Source organism: Ovis canadensis, chromosome 1 (assembly GCF_042477335.2).
Source record: "Ovis canadensis isolate MfBH-ARS-UI-01 breed Bighorn chromosome 1, ARS-UI_OviCan_v2, whole genome shotgun sequence".
Taxonomy (NCBI): Eukaryota; Metazoa; Chordata; class Mammalia; order Artiodactyla; family Bovidae; genus Ovis; species Ovis canadensis.
In genome coordinates, this window is record NC_091245.1 from 118,931,729 (window position 1) to 118,953,993 (window position 22,265).

Here is a 22,265-nt window from a genome sequence, read left to right on the forward strand (position 1 = left end):
TATTTTTTCTAGGTCTTCATCTGCCTGAAGCTTTACCTATTGAACATTTCAAGTTGGCCTAAGGGTTCAGTTCAGTTCAGTCACTCAGACGTGTCCGACTCTTTGCGACCCATGAACCGCAGCACACCAGGCCTTCCTGTCCATCACCAACTCCCGGAGTTCACCCAAACTCATGTCCATGAAGTCGGTGATGCTGTCCAGCCATCTCATCCTCTGTCATCCTCTTCTCTTCCTGCCCCTAACCCCTCCCAGTATCAGGGTCTTTTCCAATGAGACAACTCTTCGCATGAGGTGGCCAAAGTACTGGAGTTTCAGCCTGAGAATCAGTCCTTCCAATGAACACCCAGGACTGGTTACAGACATATAAAAATTGGATAGGATTTAATAGTTATATTTTTTATTAAAAAAAAATATTTCTACTTATTCATCGTATACTTTGGTTTTTGAAAGAAACTTAGACCTCTGGCCTTTCTTTAGGATTGGAATGAAAACTGACCTGTTTTCCAGTCCTGTGACCACTGCTGAGTTTTCCCAATTTGCTGGCATATTGAGTGCAGCACTTTCACAGCATCATCTTTCAGGATTTGAAATAGTTCAACTGGAATTCCATCACCTCCACTAGCTTTATTTGTAGTGATGCTTCCTAAGGCCCACTTGACTTCACATTCCAGGACATCTGGCTCTAGGTGAGTGATCACACCATCATGATTATCTGGGTCGTGAAGATCTTTTTGGTACAGTTATTCTGTGTATTCTTGCCACCTCTTCTTAATATCTTCTGCTTCTGTTAGGTCCATACCATTTCTGTCCTTTATCAAGCCCATCTTTGCATGACATGTTCCCTTGGTATCTCTAATTTTCTTGAAGAGGATCTCTAGTCTTTCCCATTCTGTTGTTTTCCTCTATTTCTTTGCATTGATCGCTGAGGAAGGCTTTCTTATCTCTCCTTGCTATTCTTTGGAACTCTGAATTCAGATGCTTATATCTTTCCTTTTGTCCTCTGCTTTTTGCTTCTCTTCTTTTCACAGCTATTTGTAAGGCCTCCTCAGACAGCCCTTTTGCCTTTTTGCATTTCTTTTCCATGGGGATGGTCTTGATCCCTGTCCCCTGTACAATGTCACGAACCTCTGTCCATAGTTCATCAGGCACTCTATCAGATCTAGTCCCTTAAATCTATTTCTCACTTCCACTGTATAATCATAAGGGATTTGATTTAGGTCATACCTGAATGGTGTAGTGGTTTTCCCTACTTTCTTCAATTTAAGTCTGAATTTGGTAATGAGTTCGTGATCTGAGCCACAGTCAGCTCCTGGTATTGTTTTTGCTGACTGTATAGAGCTTCTCCATCTTTGGCTGCAAAGAATATAATCAATCTGATTTTGGTGTTGACTGAGAGTGAAAAAGTTCGTTTAAAGCTCAACATTCAAAAAACTAAGATCATGGCATCTGGTCCCATCACTTCATGGCAGATAGATGGGGAAACAGCGGAAACAGTGTCAGACTTTATTTTCTTGGGCTCCAAAATCACTGCAGATAGTGACTGCAGCCATGAAATTAAAAGACGCTTGCTCCTTGGAAGAAAAGTTATGACCAGCCTAGGCAGCATGTTAAAAACCAGAGACATTACTTTGCCAACAAAGGTCTGTCTAGTCAAGGCTATGGTTTTTCCAGTGGTCATGTATGGATGTGAGAGTTGGACTGTGAAGAAAGCTGAGCGCCGAAGAATTGATGCGTTTGAACTGTGGTGTTGGAGAAGACTCTTGAGAGTCCCTTGGACTGCAAGGAGATCCAACCAGTCCATCCTAAAGGAGATCAGTCCTGGGATTTCACTGGAAGGACTGATGCTGAAGCTGAAACTCCAATACTTTGGCCACCTCATGCGAAGAATTGACTCATTGGAAAAGACCCTGATGCTGGGAGGGATTGGGGGCAGTAGGAGAAGAGGACGATAGAGGATGAGATGGCTGGATGGCATCACTGAATTGATGGACATGAGTTTGAGTGAACTTCAGCAGTTGGTGATGGACTGGGAGGCCTGGCGTGCTGTGATTTGTGGGGTCGCAAAGAGTTGAACACAACTGAGTGACTGAACTGAACTAGACCTCTGGCCACACAAAGTTTTGTTTATGTTGCTTTTTTTCCATCATGGATTTTACAGTATTCTTGCATATATAACCTAAAAATATGCTAGAATATTCTAATTAAATGTTGCATGTATGATTTCTTCCTAAAGCATAGTATACTTTGTCAGTGCCCTACCCATCCTCAGGTCTGATTGTTGTATTTATACCACCAACTTCTAGCTGCCTGAGGTTTTCTGGCATCTGGAGCCTTACTTTCCTAGTGAGATCACTGGAAGCTAAATTAGTTTAAACTTTAAAAGCAATTTAGCAGGTTGTATCAAAGGCCCTGAAAATGTGCATACCCTTTGATCCAACAAGTGGAAATAATCAGATGGGTCAAGATATGGGCCAAGATATGAGTCAAGAAGCATATTTAAGGATGTTTTCACATTCTTACCTAATTTAAAAAAGAGTATCTAAATGTTAAAAAAAGACTGTTAAATAAATTGTAACAAATTTGTGCAGTGGAATACTGTTCAGTTCTTCAAATGATACAAATGTTTATTGGTTACTTTGAGAGTTTATAATCTGTTCATTGGTATGCTAGTAGTTCATTGGTAAATATGTGTTAAGACAATCTTTGCTTCTCACTTCAATCTCTTAATTGTGGATGCTAGACTGATGAGATCTTGGCTAGAACTTTAAAAAAAGTTCTACATACATATAATGCATAGGAAAACATCTAGAATATTGACAATAACTTGTCATTGGTTGTCTCTGTTCGAGATCTTGAGCTTCCCTGGTGGTGCAGTGGTAAAGAATCCGCCTGCCAGGGCAGGAGACCTCAGAGACACGGATTGAGTCCCTGGGTCAGGAAGATCCCCTGGAGAAGGAAATGGCAACCCATTCCAGTATTCTTACCTGGGAAATCCCATGAGCAGAGGAGCCTGGCGGGCTACCGTCCATGGTATTGCAGAGAGTCAGACACGACTGAGCATAGCACAGCTCACTGTAGGTCTTGCATATAGTGGCAAATATTTATTAGCTTATTAGATAAATAATAAAGAGAGTCAATGATGAGAATGTGTTACAAAGTAAGGGTTTTGATTATTTCAAATTTGTACAGTTGAAGTCCATTTTAAAAAGTAAAAAAAAAAAGGGGAAAAACCAGCTAGCAGGTTATACACTAAACTGTTAATGTGAGTTATATCTGACTGGGACCTTAAGGGCGATTGTTTTCTTTATGCTCACTTAAGAGTTTCTAATTTGACTATAATTCTATATTACTTTTATAATGGAGAAATAATAAAAGTCAAAACTATTACATTTAATATTAAAAATACTCAGCAATAACAACAGTGAAGCTTTACAGTCTTAATAGACAAAAGACTTGTCTGTGTTGGCCAGTTATGTTCCTTTGTAACAAATGTATTACACTGATTTGTGGGGCATCCCATATAGAATACAGCTGAAACATTTCTGTAAACAATGGATAAATTATATTGGATTTATTTCACCTATGGCGGGCCACTTTTGCACAGTACTTAGAAACTTAGAAAAATTGCAGGGTTGTTTACCAACTAATAACTAAGCTACTATTAAAGCCATTTGGAAAATATTCTCTTGGGTTGTCAGGTGTTATTGATATGGAGGTGTCTGAATGTACTTTTTTTTTAGGGAAAGGAGAATTTCTAATGTTATTACTTAAATTATCTTATCTTAAATAAAGGAGAACTGGGGCCTTCCCTGATAGCTCAGTGGTTAAGAACCTGCCTGCCAATGCAGGAGACATGGGTTTGATCCCTGATCCAGGAAGATCCCACATGCCACAGAGCAACTAAGTCTGTAATTTAAAAAAAAAAAAAAAAAGAGAGCTGCAGATGTAATTTGTTTAAATGTTCAAAGTTTCAAATAGTGAAGTCAAAGGTTATTTAAAAAAACTGAGGTTGCTTTGAGACGTGGTTAGATGTCTCTGCTAAATATTCCCTAGTGTTTTCCATAGGATCACATTTTCTTGTCATGGCTTATTCAAGTACCTGTACCAGTCTTTAGATTGTAAGCTCAATAAGAACAGAAATAATATCTGTCTTACTGGCAAATTATAGGAACTTAACATTAAAATAAAAAGAATATATAAATGAATGGAGTTGTGATTTTTAAAAAACATTTTATTAGAGTATAGTTGATTTACAACATTGGGCGGTTAGTTTCAGGTGTACAGCAGATTGAATCAGTTATTCAGTTCAGTCACTCAGTCATGTCCAACTCTTTGCAACTGCATGGACTGCAGCACGCCAGGCCTCCCTGTCCATCACGATCTCCCGGAGATTGCTCAAACTTATGTACATCCAGTCGGTGAGGCCATCCAAGCATCTCATCCTCTGTTGTCCCCTTCTCCTCCCGCCTTCAATCTTTCCCAGCATCAGAGTCCTTTCCAATGAGTCATTCTTCACATCAGGTGGCCAAAGTATTGGAGCTTCAGCTTCAGCATCAGTCCTTCCAGTGAATATTCAGGACTGATTTCCTTTAGGACTGACTGGTTTGATCTCCTTGCAGTCCAAGGGACTCTCAAGAGTCTTCTCCAACACCACAGTTCAAAGGCATCAATTCTTTGGCGCTCAGCTTTCTTTATAGTCCAACTCTCACATCTATATATGACTACGGAAAAACCATAGCTTTGACTAGACAGACCTTTGCTGGCAAAGTAATATCTCTCTTTTTAATATGCTGTCTAGGTTGGTCATACCTTTTCTTCTAAGGAGTGAGTGTCTTTTAATTTCATGGCTGCAGTCACCATCTGCAGTGATTTTGCAGGCCCCCCAAATAAAGACTCTTACTGTTTCCATTGTTTCTCCATTTATTTGCTATGGAGTGATGGGACTGGATGCCGTGATCTTAGTTTTTTGAATATTGAATTTTAAGCTAACTTTTTCACTCTCCTCTTTCACTTTCATAAAGAGGCTCTTTAGTTCTGATGCTGAAGCTGAAGCTCCAATACTTTGGCATGGAACTGACTCGTTGGAAAAGACCCTGATACTGGGAAAGATTGAAGGCAGGAGGAGAAGGGGACAACAGAGGATGAGATGGTTGGATGGCATCACCAACTCGATGGACATGAGTTTGAGCAAGCTCTGGGAGATCGTGATGGATGGGGAAGCCTGGCGTGCCGCAGTCTATGGGGTTGCAGAGTTGGACACGACTGAGTGACTGAACTGAAAGTGTATATGTCAGTCCTGATCTCTCAGTTTATCTCTTCACTTCCCTCCTCCCCACCATAACCATAAATTTTTTTAGATTCCACAGATAAGCAGTATCAGATGATAGTTGTCTTTATCTGGCTCACTTTACTCTGTAGGACACTCTCTAGATCCATCTGCCACCTCTGCAAATGACCCAATTTCATTCCCCTTTTTATGACTGAGTAATATTCCATTGTATATGTGTATTACATCTTTTGTATCCATTCCACTATTGATGGACATTTAGGTTGCTTCCGTGTCCTGGCTATTGGAAATAGTGCTGCAGTGAATACTGGGGTGCATATATCTTTTTGAATTATGGTTTTCTCCAGATATATGCCCAGGAGTGCATTATATGACAGCTTATTTTCGTTTTTTTAAGGAACCACCATACTGTTCTCCATAGTGGCTGAACCAATTTACATTCCCACAGTGTAAGTCTTTTCCACACACTCTCCAGAATTTATTGTTTGTAGATTTTTTTGATGATGGCCGTTAGAATTGTGATTTAGAACAAGAAAATAAAGGGTAGGGGTTTTGAAATGCACTCTGGATATGGTTCCTTACACACTGATGCAGAATTGTATGTTACATTAAGATTTGAAGTTTTAAGGTGATATATTTACATTTGTAGTTGACACTAGCCAACTGCAGTAAATGAAATGCCAAGATACAAATATACTACTAAAAATTCCTATGAGGTGTAACAATGTAGAGAATAATGATAAGCTTGCTCAATTGTGTCTGACTCTTTGCGAGCCCATGAACTGTAGCCCACCAGGCTCCTCAGTCCATAGAATTTTCCAGGCAAGAGTACTGGAGTGGGTTGCCATTTCCTTCTCCAGGGGATCTTCCCAACCCAGGGATCAAACCTGGGTCTCCCGCACTGCAGGCAGACGCTTTACCGTCTAAGCCACCAGGGAAGCTCAAGCTACATATCGTAATTATATAAATTCAGTGCTGGGAGGGAACTAAAGAGCATCTAAAAGTCAATCCTTTCATTTAATATGTGAAGAAATGATAACCAATAAAATTTAAATAACTTACAAGGTGACATATAGCTCATTACTGATAATACCAGACTATGTGCCAGGTCTCCTGATTTGTTTGTCTAGATCTCTTTGCCACCTAAACCAAGGCAACCAAGCTAGCGGGGTGTCAGAGGCAATCCTTTTGTTCTTTGAACATGCTAGTCCAGACTAGCATGGTTCTTTGGCCACAGAGAGCAACACCAATGTGAGGCCATTAGGCAGGGCATTGTAAAAGAAACAGAAGAGGTCACCTCCAGAATACTGTACATAGTTCTGTGGCCACACCGGAGGAAAGGTACACTAAAGCTAGAGAAGAACCGCAGGGGAACATGAAACTAATCTGACAGCTGGAGGAATAGGAAATAAACGTTCTGACATTTCAACCTGAGATGTCAAAGGAAAATAAATGTGGGGACTGGACCTGAAACTTTTGAAGTTGCAGCACAGAAGAAAATGAGATCCTTCCACAAAACAGGCCTGGATGCCACTGTCAGATATGGCGATGAATTGGATGATCCAAAAGACTAAGCAGTATGATAATTTCTGTGGCCTTATTTACAAAGCCCTTTCTCTTGTCATTTCGACTCCCGCCTGATCCCTGGAAACGTCACCAGTGGAGAAGGGACAGTGAGTGCCTAGTTGTCTCCCTTGGCAACAGTGATGCTCCAGCTGCCAACAGGCTGACACTGACTTGGCGTTCTTCCTCTGTTGACCTTCATTTCGTTCCAAATCCTGGATTATTGTGAATGAGCGACACCTTCTCTCCATCAGTCATAACTGGCAACTACTGATGTCTTTTATCCATTTTCTCTTGTCTGCATAAACTAATTTTATGCCTGTGAATACTTTCCTGTGTAAGTATGCCTTGATTTATAATAGCCATAGTGAAAACTGTATGTTATGAAACTGTCGAAACATTCAAAAAAGTATTTTGTGTATCCAAAAATAAATAAATTATCCCAGTTTGTTTCCCATCTTTGGTGTGTTCCATTTCTTCCTTAAAGTTAATCAGATGTCATAGTGTTCAGCTTTCCTTTCCTGAGGGTTTTTTCCTTCTTTTATCTTTCCTTTTACCTTTAACATTTTAAAATATTTATTTTTATTTATTTGGCTGTACTGGGTCTTAGTTGTGGCATGCAGGATCTTCAATTTTCATTTTGGCTGTGGGATCTCGTTCCCCAACCAGGAATAGAACCTGGGCCCCATGCGTTGGGAGTGTGGAGTCTTAGCTGCTGGATCACAAGGAAAGTCCCTGTACTTTTAGTGTTCCTCTTTTATGCATATTTTGTGTATATATATATATATACATTTGGCTGCATCAGGTCTCAGCTGTGGCATATGGGATCTTGGCTGCATCATGCGGGATCTTTCATTGTGGAGCGTGGGCTCCCACAGTTGTGGTGTCCAGGCTTAGTTGCTCTGCAACATGTGGGATTTTAGTTCTTAGATCAGGGATCAAACCTGCGTTCCCCACATCTCAAGGCAGAGTCTTAACCACTGGACCACCAGAGAACTCCTTCGTACATATTTTTTAAACTGATATTTTCATATTTATTTGTAGAGGTATTGATATGTCTATTTTTCATTAGCAGAAACTGATGAACTCTTCTGCTAGTGAGCAATTATTCTAAAAAAAGCGTTGCAAAAAATGTGAATATTAAAAACTGAATAATAACACTAAACTGATAATAACAATTATCTCTAAGGGAGGGAATTAGAGAACTTCAAAATTGTATATAAAAATTTTCTTCATTGTTTGATTTTTATACACTAAATACCTATAACCTAAGCTAGAAAACAATTATAATGAATACTAATAACAACATTAAATATGTGATATCTAATAGCTGAAGTAAATATCTTTCTCAGTGTAAATAGGTCTCTTAGGGCCTCTTTTCAAGCTAGCAAAATACTGTTCTTTATAAGAGATAATTTGCTGTATGGACTTTTGGTTACTAGCACTTTGGGCTCCACAAAATATTGGCTCTGCCTTTTAGTAATAAGCATACCAAGAAAAGGATTCTGCACTTTGGTAGAGCACTGGCTTCAACAAACATAAGTAAGTTTGTTTATTGCAGTATTTCTCAGGGTGTTTAATATGCTAATATGCCCTGTCACTCCCACTTAGAAGTTTAAGTGGGAACAGAGCATAGTACACAGGTTTTTCCAAACTTACTGGTTTCCAATACCTCTTTTCCTCCCAAAACTACTGTTCCAAGGCAAATATTTTGGGAAACACTGCTGCAGGATATTAAAGAAAGAGTTCATTTCATAGAGATAGGTAATGAAGGACACTACCTCTTCTTATTGTAGGATTTATCCATATCTAAATATACACTGCTCTCTGCACATCGTTTTTGAGCCAAATCTAGAACATTGAAGGTATAGATCTTTCCAATATTAAACTAGCCTTACATTTAAAAAATAAACTTGTGATAGACTATGTGTTGATATATTTAAAATTGGGCTTCCCAGGTAGCGCTAGTGGCTGCCAATGCAGGAGACATTAAGAGACACAGGGTTCGATCCCTGGGTCAGGAAGATCCCCTGGAGGAGGGCCTGGTGACCCACTCCAGTATTCTTGCCTGGAGAATCTCATGGACGGAGGAGCCTGGAGGGCTACAGTCCACAGGGTCTCACAGAGTCAGACACAACTGAAGCAACTTAGGAGCATGCATGTTTAAAACTGTGATTTATATTTAGGATTTTTACTTACTATGCTTATAGGAGAGAATATGCTTATATGAAAACCCTTTAATTTTCCATTCTTGTCCTGTGTTGTCAGGTTTTGGTGTTAAATTTCTTGCTGGTCTCATAAAATGAGTTGTTAAATGTTCCATCTTTTTTTTTTCTCTCTGGTAGTTTGTGAAATCTTGGTATTAACTCTCCTTTGAATGTTTGGTAGAATTCCCTGAATAAAGTTTCAGAGCCTGGAATTTTATCTTGCTATGTTTTATTTCACTGGACAGTTTTCAGTTTTACAGGAGAATCTCATATCAGCAAGAGGAGTCAGACCCTATTCAGTGTAGGGACCATAGTCCTACAATCTCTCCAGTAACAAGTAGTGGACTTAGCTGGACTTAGTCAGGGCTTCCCTGGTGGCTCAGAAAGTAAAGCATCTGCCTGCTATGTGGGATACCTGGGTTTGACCCTTGGGTCGGGAAGATCCCCTGGAGAAGGAAGTGGCAACCCTCTCCAGTACTCTTGCCTGGAAAATCCCACGGACGGAGGAGCCTGGTAGGCTACAGTCCATGGGGTCGCGAAGAGTCGGACATGACTGAGCGACTTCACTTTCACTTTAGTTGGACACAAGGGAAAATGCTCCAAGCATCCCTGCCAGCTTGAAGATAAGGTTCAGGTTCAGAGCAAGTGGTGAAGCAGCCAGAAATTTAACAGGGCGACCCTGGAATTGAAGCAGGCATAGAAGAGCTGAGATAAGCTGCTCACCTCCTTGGCTGACTGGGACACTACACATGTATAAAGGAGATCCAACAGACCTTGGAGGATCCAGCAAAAACTAAAAGATGAGGGGGACTTGAGTACAGGCTGAAGCTTTGAATGCATTCCCTAATCCACACATATCAATCAGCAGAGGGTGAAAGCCTAACTGGCTCAAGGTATTTGAGTACAACCTCGGCCCAAAGCATTGACTGACCACTAAGCAATTAGTCACAGAGGAAATCACTAGGGAGCCAGGCTAAGCAAACACAGCAAACTAACAAACAAAAATAAAACAGCAGAGGGACTTTCCCAGCAGCACAGTGGTTAAGACTATGTCTTCCAATGCGTGAAGTGTGGGTTCGGTCCCTGGTTGGGGAACTAAGATCTCACATGCCACGGAGTTAGGCCAAAAGTAAAAAAACCAATTAATTAAAAATCAATATGACAGCAGAGACTGGAGGCTGTACATCAGGGAAACAGAGTCTGCAGTTTAAGCATCTTATTAAACAAAATATGAAAAACCCAATAACCATCAAAAATATAAAATGGAACTCAGAGTAGCTAAAATATTATCTAAAATTTCCAGTTTTTTTAAATCAAAAAGTACTAGACATGCAAAAAAACCTAGGAAAGTTATACCCATATACAAGAAAAACAAACAAACAAACAAAAAAAAACAAAAAGGAGAAGAAACTAGGAACAGACCCAGCTTTTACTTTTAGCAGGGAAACACTCCAAGGCAGCCACTATAAATATGTTCAAATAACTGCCAAAGCCTTTGACTGTGTGGATCACAATAAACTGTGGAAAATTCTGAAAGAGATGGGAATACTACACCACCTGACCTGCCTCTTGAGAAATCTGTATGCAGGTCAGGAAGCAACAGTTAGAACTGGACATGGAACACCAGACTGGTTCCCAATAGGAAAAGGAGTACGTCAAGGCTATATATTGTCACCCTGCTTATTTAACTTCTCTGCAGATTACATCATGAGAAACGCTGGACTGGAAGAAACACAAGCTGGAATCAAGATAGCCGGGAGAAATATCAATGACCTCAGATATGCAGATGACACCACCCTTATGGCAGAAAGTGAAGAGGAGCTAAAAAGCCTCTTGATGAAAGTGAAAGAGGAGAGTGAGAAAGTTGGCTTAAAGCTCTACGTTCAGAAAATGAAGATCATGGCATCTGGTCCCATCACTTCATGGGAAATAGATGGGGAAACAGTGGAAACAGTGTCAGACTTTATTTTCTTGGGCTCCAAAATCACTGCAGATGGTTACTGCAGCCATGAAATTAAAAGACTCCTACTCCTTGGGAGAAAAGTTATGACCAACTTAGATAGTATATTCAAAAGCAGAGACGTTACTTTGCCGACTAAGTTCCGTCTAGTCAAGGCTATGGTTTTTCCTGTGGTCACGTATGGATGTGAGAGTTGGACTGTGAAGAAGGCTGAGCGCTGAAGAATTGATGCTTTTGAACTGTGGTGTAGGAGAAGACTCTTGAGAGTCCCTTGGACTGCAAGGAGATCCAACCAGTCCATTCTGAAGGAGATCAGCCCTGGGATTTCTTTGGAGGGAATGATGCTAAAGCTGAAACTCCAGTACTTTGGCCACCTCATGTGAAGAGTTGACTCATTGGAAAAGACTCTGATGCTGGGAGGGATTGGGGGCAGGAGGAGAAGGGGACGACAGAGGATGAGATGGCTGGATGGCATGGCTGACTCGATGGACATGAGTCTCAGTGAACTCCGGGAGTTGGTGATGGACAGGGAGGCCTGGCGTGCTGCGATTCATGGAGTCGCAAAGAGTTGAACACGACTGAGCGACTGAACTGAACTGAACTGAACTGAACTTCAGAAATGCTAACAATGAATCAACACAAAGCAAATCTCAATAGGAAAATAGTATTACAAAGAACCAAATGGAAATCCTAGATTTGAAAAGTATAGTAATTCAAATGAAAAATTGATTACATGGTTTCAACAGCAGATCGGAGATGACAGGAGAAATAATTGGTGAAGTTGAAGACAGACTAATAGAAATTGTCCACACCTAAGGACAGAGAAAAAAGGATTGAAGAAAATTAAAGAGTCTTAGAAACCTTGGAGTCAAGTGTTCCAACTTTAATGGGAGTCCCAAAATGCGGAGGGAGAAAGGAGTAGAAAACATATTTCAAGAAACTGGCCAAAAAACATCCGAAATTTAACGAAAAACCTTAACTTACAAATCCTAAAACTCAATGAAATTTCAACCCGATAAAAGAGAACCACACCTCGACATTTTCTGAAAACCAAAGGCAAAGAGAAAAATCTTGAAAGCAGCAAGAGAAAATGACTCATCATTATAGGGGGACAACAATAGCTAACTTCTCACTAGAAATAATGAAGTCCAGAAAGACAGTAGAATGACATATTAAAAGGGCTGGGGAAAAAGTACCATGCTCTTAACCAAGAATTCTATATCCAATAAAACCATTCTTTGAAAAGGAAATTGAAATAAAGATATTATCAGATAAGCAAAAACTGAGAGGAGACTAGCAGACTTATTATACTATACTGTTAGATCTACTACAGACTGTCAGGCTACATAAAAAAGCAAGATCCAAGTATATACAGTTCATAAGACATACACGTTAGATTCACAGATACAAATAAGTTAAAATTAAAAGATGGAAACCGATATACCATGCAATCAGTAATCATAAGAGAGGTGGAGTGGCTTATTAATGTCAGACAGAATTGGCTTTAGGACATAGAATATTCTGAGAGATAAGCAGGGACATTTCATAATGGATATGACCCCTCATAAATGTATACATAGTTAACAAAAGAGTCCTAAAATACATGCAGCAAAAAGTGACATAACTGAAAGGGAAAATTGATAATTCAACAATTTTAATCAGAGATTTTAAGACTTTGCTCTCCATATATGGTGACCACGAGAAGCACCTCAAAGAACTCAGCCTGCAAGCAACATAACTGACCGAGAGCCCCAGCTAATGTCCCTACCGCCAGCGAGTTGGAATAGTGCATGTCATTTCAGCCGGCTCAATACCTAATTGTTATAGGCTTAGCGCTCAAAACTGAGCTTGTATTGGTCAGCCAAGGCAGGACTGGTAGCAAGATGTCAGGGTCTTGGTCGTAAAAACCTAAGATCCTAAGATATGGGTGGGGACATCTGGATAGGTGCCTTTGAGGATACTGTCTTTGCAAACCACCATGCCCCTGGGGCCTCTGTGCTGGCGGAGGTGACCCATATTCCTTAAAGAGAGCTTACACTTCCACTGTGCTGGCAGTGGGTGCTCTTCTCTGAAGCTGCCCTTACCCCCACCACCTCCCCTGGCCAGCAGGCTGTGTCAGACCTAAGTAAATTACACACCCAAAATTCTACTTGTGAGTGTGTGTGTGTGTTCCTGGGGAATCTGTTGCTTTTTTTAGTTTTCTGTCTCTGACTGAAATTATTTCTGAAACACTAGGTTCTACCACTCAAACCTTTAGGCATCTCTGCCACAAGGAACAGCTGTAATTTCATTATGAAGCAGAGTTGAATTAATTTTCTCTCCTAATGATCTGAGGAGAGTTTGCTTTGAGATACCGAAGTAACTTTTCAGCAACATACCATTTGAACCCCAAGCAAAAAGTAATCTGCTAAATCTGCAATCTCATTAAGCCTCCAACACAAATTGGCACCTCAGCATCACCTCCAGGACAGTCAGACCTGCCATCCTTGGCCATCAGTCTAAATAAAAGACAAGCCACCAAACTAAATGTAGCTATTCCTCTGAGGTTGATGCCATCAGCTGTACCATCTTCTGCTTCTCCTGTTGACAATTACTAGAGCTGGGACTGGAGAGAGACAAAGAAAACATTTAGAACAAACACATATGGAAGACTCCTTTTTAAGGCCCACCCTACACTAGCTTCCCTGGTGGCTCAAGACAGGAAAGAATCTGCCCGCAATGCAGGAGACCTGGGTTTGATCCTTGGGTCGGGAAGGTCTCCTGGAGGAAGGCATGGCAACCCACTCCAGTATTCTTGCCTGGAGAATCCCCATGGACAGAGGAGCCTGGTGGGCTGCAGTCCATGGGGCTGCAAAGAGTTGGACACGACTGACCAACTAAGCACAGCACAGCTACTCTAGCACTTGCTCCATCCGAGAGTCAGAGCCTCCTTACATTTTGACACCCTTGTGTCACCCTAGTCCCAGCACTGTACATCACCAGCCATAATGTCCATTATGGTGTAATGAACAAAGCATCAGCCCTAGGGTGAAGGGGGAGGGGTAGAAGTAGATTATTTACAGAGAAAGTGACCTTGGAGCTAATTGAGGAAGGTGAAGGAAGTCACTGCAGAAAAGTGAGATGGACAAGGTGGTAGTCTGGTGATAGGAAAAGAAGCACAGGGTCAGATACAGGTCTGGGATAAGAACTGGGAACAGAACAAAGGTAAATGGCTTAGAACACAGAGTGTGAACAAAACAAGGATGCTGGAAGCTTGCTGGGCAAGACAACTGAACTCCTAACTTCATTTTCATAGAATCACACAAATCATGTTATGAGGTAGGGAGAGAAAATAAATCGCTATAGGACTAAAATCTGTATGTTAACTTTCTCAAAGTCTGGGAAGAATTCTGGGGGCATGTGGGATTTCTGAAGGTGGGACAACTAAAGTTTAAGGGCCCTTGTATGACTATCATCTTTCTGAGGAAGGGGAAGGGCATATGTGGAAAAATCAGTATACTGAATATAAAAAAATTAATGACTTGTATTTGGGCACTGTTTTATAGGTTACAAAATCCCCTATCATTGTCTTATTTTTCCCCTGTGCCTATGTCATTTCTGTTACCAATTCTGAAAAACCTCTTTCCCCTGCAGGTTGAGACCTATTTTTTGAAACTGCTCTCTACTGAGATACAACTTACATACCATATAATTCACTAACTTATATGATTAAAAGGTTCTTATGCAAAAGTTGCACAACCACCAGACAATTTCAGAGCATTCCCTTTACTCTGAAAAGAGATCCCAGACCCGTTAGCCGCCAGTCTCCCTTTATCCGCAACTTCTCCAACTGCAGGCAAGCACTACATGTGGGGTTCCCTATTTTGGACGTTATCTTTTTCATTTTAGTTTAAAGTGTCCACAGGGATTAGAAGTCCTTACCTTTGGAACTCCTAATTTCTAATGGCGTGACTCTTGGCAATAGTTAGACTTGTGACAGAAACAGGAGGGAAAGAGAAATGATAATGACTTAACAACCGTTATATGTATACTGATAATGTTTTTATTATTTTTTACAACCATCCTATGAGCCAGGTACCATTTAACAGGTGAAGAAACTGAGGTGTATAGAAAGTAACTTGCTGAAGGTTATAAAATGAGTAAGTAACAAAGCAAGGATGTAAACTGTGCTTTTCTAACTAGAGCTCACACTGTCTTCTTTCCACTAAATCAGGAGTGCTCAAACTTTGGCAAGCACTTGAATCGTGTACAGTTCATGAAAGACAAATTGCCTGGCCCATGAAGTTTCAGGTTTACTACTTCTGGGGTGGGGACCATGGATTTGCCTTCAGAGGCCGCTGATGCTGCTCTAAGACTGCTATGTCCTGCTGCCTAACAGTATCTATCAGAGAATGTGACTGATTAAGATCACAGACAATACGATGGTTGGACGGCATCACTGACTCGGTGGCCATGAGTTTGAGCAAGCTCTGGGATTTGGTGATAAGACAGGGAAGCCTAGCGTGCTGGAGTCCATGGGGTCGCAAAGAGCTAAACACAACTGAGCGACTGAACTGAACTGAAGATTACAGAGCCAGATGTTGAGGGAGCTTTCATATCAGATGGTCATCTTCCCAGATCAGTACTTATGACCTGTCAAAGTAACTGTTGATTAATAAAAGAGAGGAGGTAAATGGAAAGGCATAACGGGGAACTAACATGCTGCAGAAGACATACTGAAGTGTGAGAATGTTTCTTTTCTGGTTGGGAAATGTGACAAGCAATTAGAGAATTAGCTATGGTGTGTGAAGCACCTGGGGGTAGCATTTGTCAACTGGAGGCGAGATGTAAGGCTGCTCGTCTAGCTCAGAGCTGTCGCTACTTTAAGGGTAGAAGCGAGGCCGAGGCTGTCAGCAGCAAGTCCTTTCCTTCTTCTTTGGCTACAGCTGTAGTTGCACATTCATGCTGATTTCACTCCCAAATGTTAACTAGGCCAGAACTTGATCAGACTGAATCTCTGTACATATAAGAAGATTCTGACAGATACCAAGAAAATGTATTCCTGTGCATCTGTTCTAGCTCTGGATTTTACTGAAAACATTTGATTTTTTTTTTTTCTTCTTAGTGGGAGGGGAAGGAGGGCATCTGGAAATCACTTAATCCAGAATCTGCAGTGTAATTGCTGCAGGAGGCTCAAACGTGATTTGAACATCCTAAGCTGTGGGATTTGGTGACCAGGCTCCCAAGAGAGGATGACACAGCACAGGGGACAGCACAGACAGCCTACCGTGCTTTATAGAAAGCAAAGATACAGAAGTCCTTGTTGAGGTCACCAGTGCTGAGAATATTCTTAATAATTTAAATGGACAGGGGAACTTCCTTCTGTGTAGGTAAGCCTGCCCTAGGGACAAACAGAAAAAAAGAAAATAGCAAAGTGAAAACAGGGAGTGCAGAGAGCAGCTGGATTAGGCCTTTATAGATAGCTTTTGTTTTTTTCAGAGCACTTTTATGTATATTAACTCATGTCAAATATTATTATTATTATTAAACAGGGTGCAGATAAGTGTAATGAGTTAGCTCAGTTAAGGAGTTAGTTCCACTAGTTAACAGATGCACATACTAGGATTAGAGGTAGACAGTTACTTGGAATGACAGGAAAACAAAACACTGAGAAATAATAGTAACCACATAAATGCAATCTAAGGAAAACTACATTTTCTTCCAAAATGGTGGAAGTGATATTTACTTGTTGGTATTTGAGCTTCCCTGGTAGCTCAGCTGGTAAAGAATCTGCCTGCAATGTGGGAGACCTGGGTTCAATCCCTGGGTTGGGAAGATCCCCTGGAGGAGGGCATGGCAATCCACTCCAGTATTCTTGCCTGGAGAATCCCCATGGACAGAGGAGCCTGGCAGGCCACAGTCCATGGGGTCACAAAGAGTTGGACACAACCGAGCGACTAAGCACACAGCACAGCACATTTTCTTACCTCTTTCATATTTGTTCATTCATTCATCCAATATTCAACAAACATGTATTGTGTGAGTGCCTCCTACCCTCAGTTATTCTGTTCTGTGGGCCTTAAGAATGTAGAAATGAGATACGGTGTCTCTTTACTCCCTAAGGCTATGTGTCAGAAACTGTTTTAGGTGCTAGGGATAGAAAACAAACACAAAGCAAGAAATGTGTAAACCAGTTTGTAGTAAGTCACTTTAAGAAAGGGAAACAAAAGGTACAATGTATAGATGTGATAAAGCAAGTATAATACAATGTTAACAGGAGAATCTAGGTGGTGGCTATATCAGTCTTTACTGTAAAATCTTTCAACTTTAAGTTTGAAAATTTTTATGATTACAGTGTTGTAGAAAAGAGTTATTGGAATGATAAAGAAGATGGGAATTTGGGAAAAGTTCATGGAAAATGTGGCATTGTTTTATTCTTCTTCCTCTCAATTACCTAATATCCCCTTAGCTATGAGTCCATCAAGTTCCAAATTCCAGTTGGCCTTTCTTGGCTCTGAAAAGCCTTTCTTGGCTCTGAAAAGCTCTGCCATAATCCTAAAAGATCGTTATCTTTTCACTGAGGGAAGAACTTGTAGGAGAAGCAGCACTTAACCACACACCCCTCAGCAATCTGATAAGCCTTCTTGCTAACCTCTCCCAAATGCCTGCCTCTGGATTCCAAGAAGCTCCTCTCCCCAGCTTAGTTTCTTGTCTGAGCTGTGGAGTTTGGTTGGGGATGGTATCCTTAAATATTTAAAAAATGAAAAGAATATCTGTTTTTTTCGAATACTCTTAATTTTCTTTAGTAATTTTTTCAAAGTAATTCTGAATTTAAGATAATTTACTAAGTTTTGAAAGAGAATGCAATAGACTTGAGTTCTTCTTTAGATGGTAGGGCCTGGAGCTCACTGATGCCAGTCCCGCGTTCACGGGAGCAGAGGTTGGAAGTGGCTAGTCTAGTCCTCCCTCTCTTTCCTGTGCTTCAGCAAAGGCTTCTTTTCTCCAGTTTCAGCCCTTTCGGGGCCTTTTCTCACAGCGCCTTTATATAAAGGCTTGAACCTGTGTCACACCCTCTGTTAAATACTGTAAATATAAAAGTTCATTTTAATACAATAATCCTAGCATGTAATTGCCATGATTCCCATTTAACAGATGAGAACATTGAGCAAGGGAGGTTGAGTGACTTGCTCAGGGAACTGCAGCGAATACAGAAATCTGGTTCCAGAGGTGGCCCCACTCTTGGTCACCAGCAGCTACTGTCTTTTGTAACCAAGTGCCTAACTGTCCACCTAAACCACTTCACTTAAAGGTATTAATAAATCGACATGCATAGTTTTAACGTTTCCACAGCCTTAACTCCTCAGGAACCTCCGTGTTTGGGATTTCAAACTATGGTTAGAAGGGGCGTTGATGTCGGGAGGGAGGGCGTTCCTCAGAGCCCCCTCAAATTACCTTTCTTTCGGAAGAAGGGCTACGGAAAGTCGCCTGTTAAGTTAGAGGATGGTGTTTGGAGATTTCCAAGAGAGGAAAAGCCAGAGACTGAAATATTATTTTGGCAAATGGGAGGGGAAAAAAATTCATTTTCAGAACACAAGTTTTTAGTCTGGATAATGGAGAAATGACACTCTTTGTTTCATCTTACTCTTCCAAGCTTGTTCTGACTTTGCTTCTCAAACCTGAGGCATCCATCCCCTCTATTATTTGATCTGCCCTTTTAGCTTTTTATCCCTTTTGAAATAGGTGGGGGCATACCCAATTAAAACACGCAGAAGGCTCCATTCTTCTCCCTTGGTCCTCGGCAGGCCGTCGTCATTGATAGGGTTAACCGGGTGGGTAGGGAGGAGGGTCGGGCTCACACCTTTCCCAGAGACCTCGGGCGGTGGCGGCCGGGCCCGGGAGGGGCGGAGGCGGGGGCCAGACGCCTCGCCGCCGCCTCGGCGAATAGCAGTGCGCTGCCCGCCCGGATTGGAGCAGCAGCATCACGCTGACCTCTGCCTGGGATGTAAACCGGGACGGCCGCAGCGGGCAGAGGAAGGCTCTGCGCTCCTTAGGGAAAGGCAGCACCGGGCTCCGAGCTGGGAGCGGCGGCAGCCTCGGCCTGGGCAGCGCCCAGTGGCGGCTGCGGGAAGCAGAGGGAGCCCGGCGCGGGCGCGGGCGGGGAGCGTGCGTCGGTTCGCACAGGCAGCGGGAGGAGGGGCCGCGCGAGCCATGGCCGGGGATAGCGAGCAGACCCTGCAGAACCACCAGCAGCCCAACGGCGGCGAGCCCTTCCTGATCGGCGTCAGCGGGGGCACGGCCAGCGGCAAGGTACAGCGGGGCCCCGGGGCCGCGCTCTCTCCCCCTCCCTTCTGTTCCCCTCCCGGGTCCCGGCCCCGCGGCGGCGCATGTGGCCGGCGGCCGCGGGCCGTGTCAGTTGCTGCAGCCACCGCGTGGCCCGCGCGCCTCCGCTCCTGGCAGCGCTCCAGTGCCGAGTCCTCCCTGCGCGGACTACGGGCGCCGCTGCGGGGGACGGGCGGGCGAGGAGCCGGGCCACCAAGGTTCCAGAGGTACCCCGGCTACCGATCGCAGGGCTGGCACGCTCCTCGGGCGGCAGTGACTCGTGGCCGGGGTCCTGTGGGGGAGGGGCAGAGAAAACGGATGCTTATTGTTTTGCAAGTCCGACGTGGGGAAGAGGGCTTTAAGCAGGGTCCTCTACGACCCCCGCGGTACACCCGTCTTCCCCTGTCCTAGCGTTGATGCGCTCGCCCAGCGGCGCAGCCCGGGTGCCAAGGGCGGAGCGAGCCGCGCAGCCCTACCCGGACGGCTGCGAGAAAGCACGAGGCAGCGTCCAGAGGAAAAAGAGGAGCCCCGCTTGGACTGGATGCTGGGGCCGGGGATTGCAGGGGTTTCCGGGGAAAATCCAAATATGAGCCAAAATAAGCGAGGTGACATCAATGTAATGATCATACCCAGGGCTTTTCTCTCTCTCCCTCTCTGGTTTTAAGAGGAAACGCGGTCAGCTTCAATGAGAAAGTTGTACTGGCCCCGGGCTCTTAGATGTCTGGGGCCGTAGGCGTCTTCGATCCGCGGAAAGTGGTCATCCTCTAGGTGTCTGACCCCTTTAGCAGCCTGCTTTATTGTTTGATCAGCAAAGCTAGGGATATGCTTTCCTAGCTTTACCCCCGGCTTTTTCTGCAGGTGGGGAAGGGTGGAGTCCTCACAGATGTTTCTTTCTTTGCTCCCCTTCCTTTAAGGTGGCTACTTGTTTCCCCTGCTGTTTAACAATCTCCAAGTTGATTCTGCGCACGGGCTCAAGGGGAGCCTGCGAGACATGGGTGCTGCGCGCTGCGTCTGGCGAGGCGAGATGATGCCTCCTAGGGTTGGGGAGAGCGGAGCAGGAAGGCTGGTTGGCGCCATGAGAGGAGAGCCACGAGGTTTTCGCTCCGGATCTGACTCTGCCGGAGCCCCTCCTCCATTTTGGTTTTACACGTTTCCCTCCAGGTCTGGACTAGTTCGGCGCGTGGGGCCCAGAAGCGGCAGCTGGCGCTGTGGAACTTCTTTATTGATTAGTTAATCTCGTCCGTGGCTCCCAGGGTTAGGAAATCTGCCTGCTTTAGGGCCCAGAAGTTTATGTTGAATTTGCCCCTGGTTGAATGCCTTTTTTTAATTTTGAAATTTTTTCCATGTTAAGCCAAAGCCAAACCAGGATGCCAGTTCTTTTAGGAAGTTTAACTGTTACATTAGAACCAGCACCCCACCCCCCACCCCCCGAGCGTATTCGTGTCGCGCGGCTTCTTTTTTGTTGTTGATGGCTGTATTCCCAGCGCTCCTAGCACAATACCTGGCGTGTGTGTGCGTGTCGCTCAGTCGTGTTGTGACTCCATGGACTGTAGCGCTCCTACCACAATACCAGGCGTGTGTGTGTGTGTGTGTGTGTGTGTGTGCGCGTGTGCGTGTGTTAGTCGCTCAGTCGTGTCCGACTCTTTGCGACTCCGTGGATTGGAGGCCGACAGGCTCCTCTGTCCATGGAACTCTCCAGGCAAGAATACTGGAGTGGGTTGGCATTCCCTTCTCCAGGGATTTTTCCAACCCGGGGATCGAACCTGGGTCTCCTGCATTGAAGGCAGATTCTTTACCGTCTGAGCCATCAGGGAAGCCGATGTGGGGTATAGTTGGACTCAAATATTGACCTGAGATCCAGCCCTCCTAGGGGTAGGGAGACAAACTGACATATGAGTGTAGCATTTAGAAACAAAATGACCTTGGTAATCAACTAAATAGTTACTACAGAGGTAGAAATTGAGATCCTGAAAGATGAAATAACTCCCTTCTTATTTTTGTGTTCCTGAATGATCACCTGTTCTCAGTTGATATCAGTATACATGTAAGTGTTATTTTGGTAAGGTGTCAGGTAGGAACTAGTAATAGAGCTCTTAAGCGAGCTCTCTTTTGTCCCTGTTTCTAATCAAGGAAGAAGATACTCCCCAAAAAGGGTCTGTTTTCACACAGTTTTAAATCTTTGGCTGTGTCAAGTGGCATGTGGGCTTTTAGTTCCCTCAGTAGAGATCAAGCATGCACTCCCTGCATTGGCAGCATGTGGAGTCTTAACCATCGGACTGCCAGGAAAGTCCCTCATGCAGTTTTTAAAGCATGTTGTACCTTTTGGGCAATCACAAGTAGTTTGTCATTGCTTAGAGTTATTTTATAATTTTTTTGTTACTAAAAAAGTCCCAAGGAGCACTGGACTTTGAAAATTTTGTGTTGTAGTCAGTTTGCGGCAATTATGTCGTGATTCTATAATCCAGTCTTTAGCATCTTTAGCATCTTTCTTCCAAGGAGTTTGAATTTTTGTTTTTGCCTGGGGTTTGTTTTTGTTTAAAGGATGGTCCCTATCAACAGATTGGACCTCGTTTGGGAATCTCAAGCCTGAACATTTTAGTACAGGAGGCTCTGGAAGCCAGGTTGATACTCTGCTTCCTGGGTATTTGCTCTGGGCTTGTTAAAGGAATTTGGGAGAAGGCAAAGGGTTCAACCTGGATAGCATATTGAAAAGCAGAGACATTACTTTGCCAACAAAGGTCCGTCTAGTCAAGGCTATGGTTTTTCCAGTGGTCATGTATGGATGTGAGAGTTGGACTGTGAAGAAGACTGAGCACCGAAGAATTGATGCTTTTGAACTGTGGTGTTGGAGAGGACTCTTGAGAGTCCCTTGGACTGCAAGGAGATCCAACCAGTCCATTCTGAAGGAGATCAGCCCTGGGTGTTCTTTGGAAGGAATGATGCTAAAGCT

The 22,265-nt window shown here is 43.1% G+C and overlaps 1 protein-coding gene and 1 long non-coding RNA gene across 3 annotated transcripts in view; both read left to right on the plus strand.

Annotated features, from left to right (window-relative positions):
- Positions 1-7,307, plus strand: part of LOC138417473 (uncharacterized) — a 37,686-nt gene extending 30,379 nt beyond the window's left edge. The window contains exons 3-4 of one of the 2 annotated variants that reach the window (XR_011248139.1): positions 478-686; positions 5,022-7,307. This is a non-coding gene — a long non-coding RNA (uncharacterized lncRNA). Of the gene's footprint in view, positions 1-12; positions 687-5,021 lie in introns of those variants that run through there. The other variant, XR_011248146.1, reaches the window with a different exon arrangement.
- Positions 7,308-18,896: 11,589 nt separating this feature from the next.
- UCK2 (uridine-cytidine kinase 2) overlaps positions 18,897-22,265 on the plus strand; it is a 73,957-nt gene continuing 70,588 nt past the window's right edge. The window contains exon 1 of the mRNA XM_069547724.1: positions 18,897-19,303. Within this exon, the coding sequence (XP_069403825.1) occupies positions 19,205-19,303 (99 nt within the window). The 5' untranslated portion in view covers positions 18,897-19,204. The remainder of the gene's footprint in view (positions 19,304-22,265) is intronic.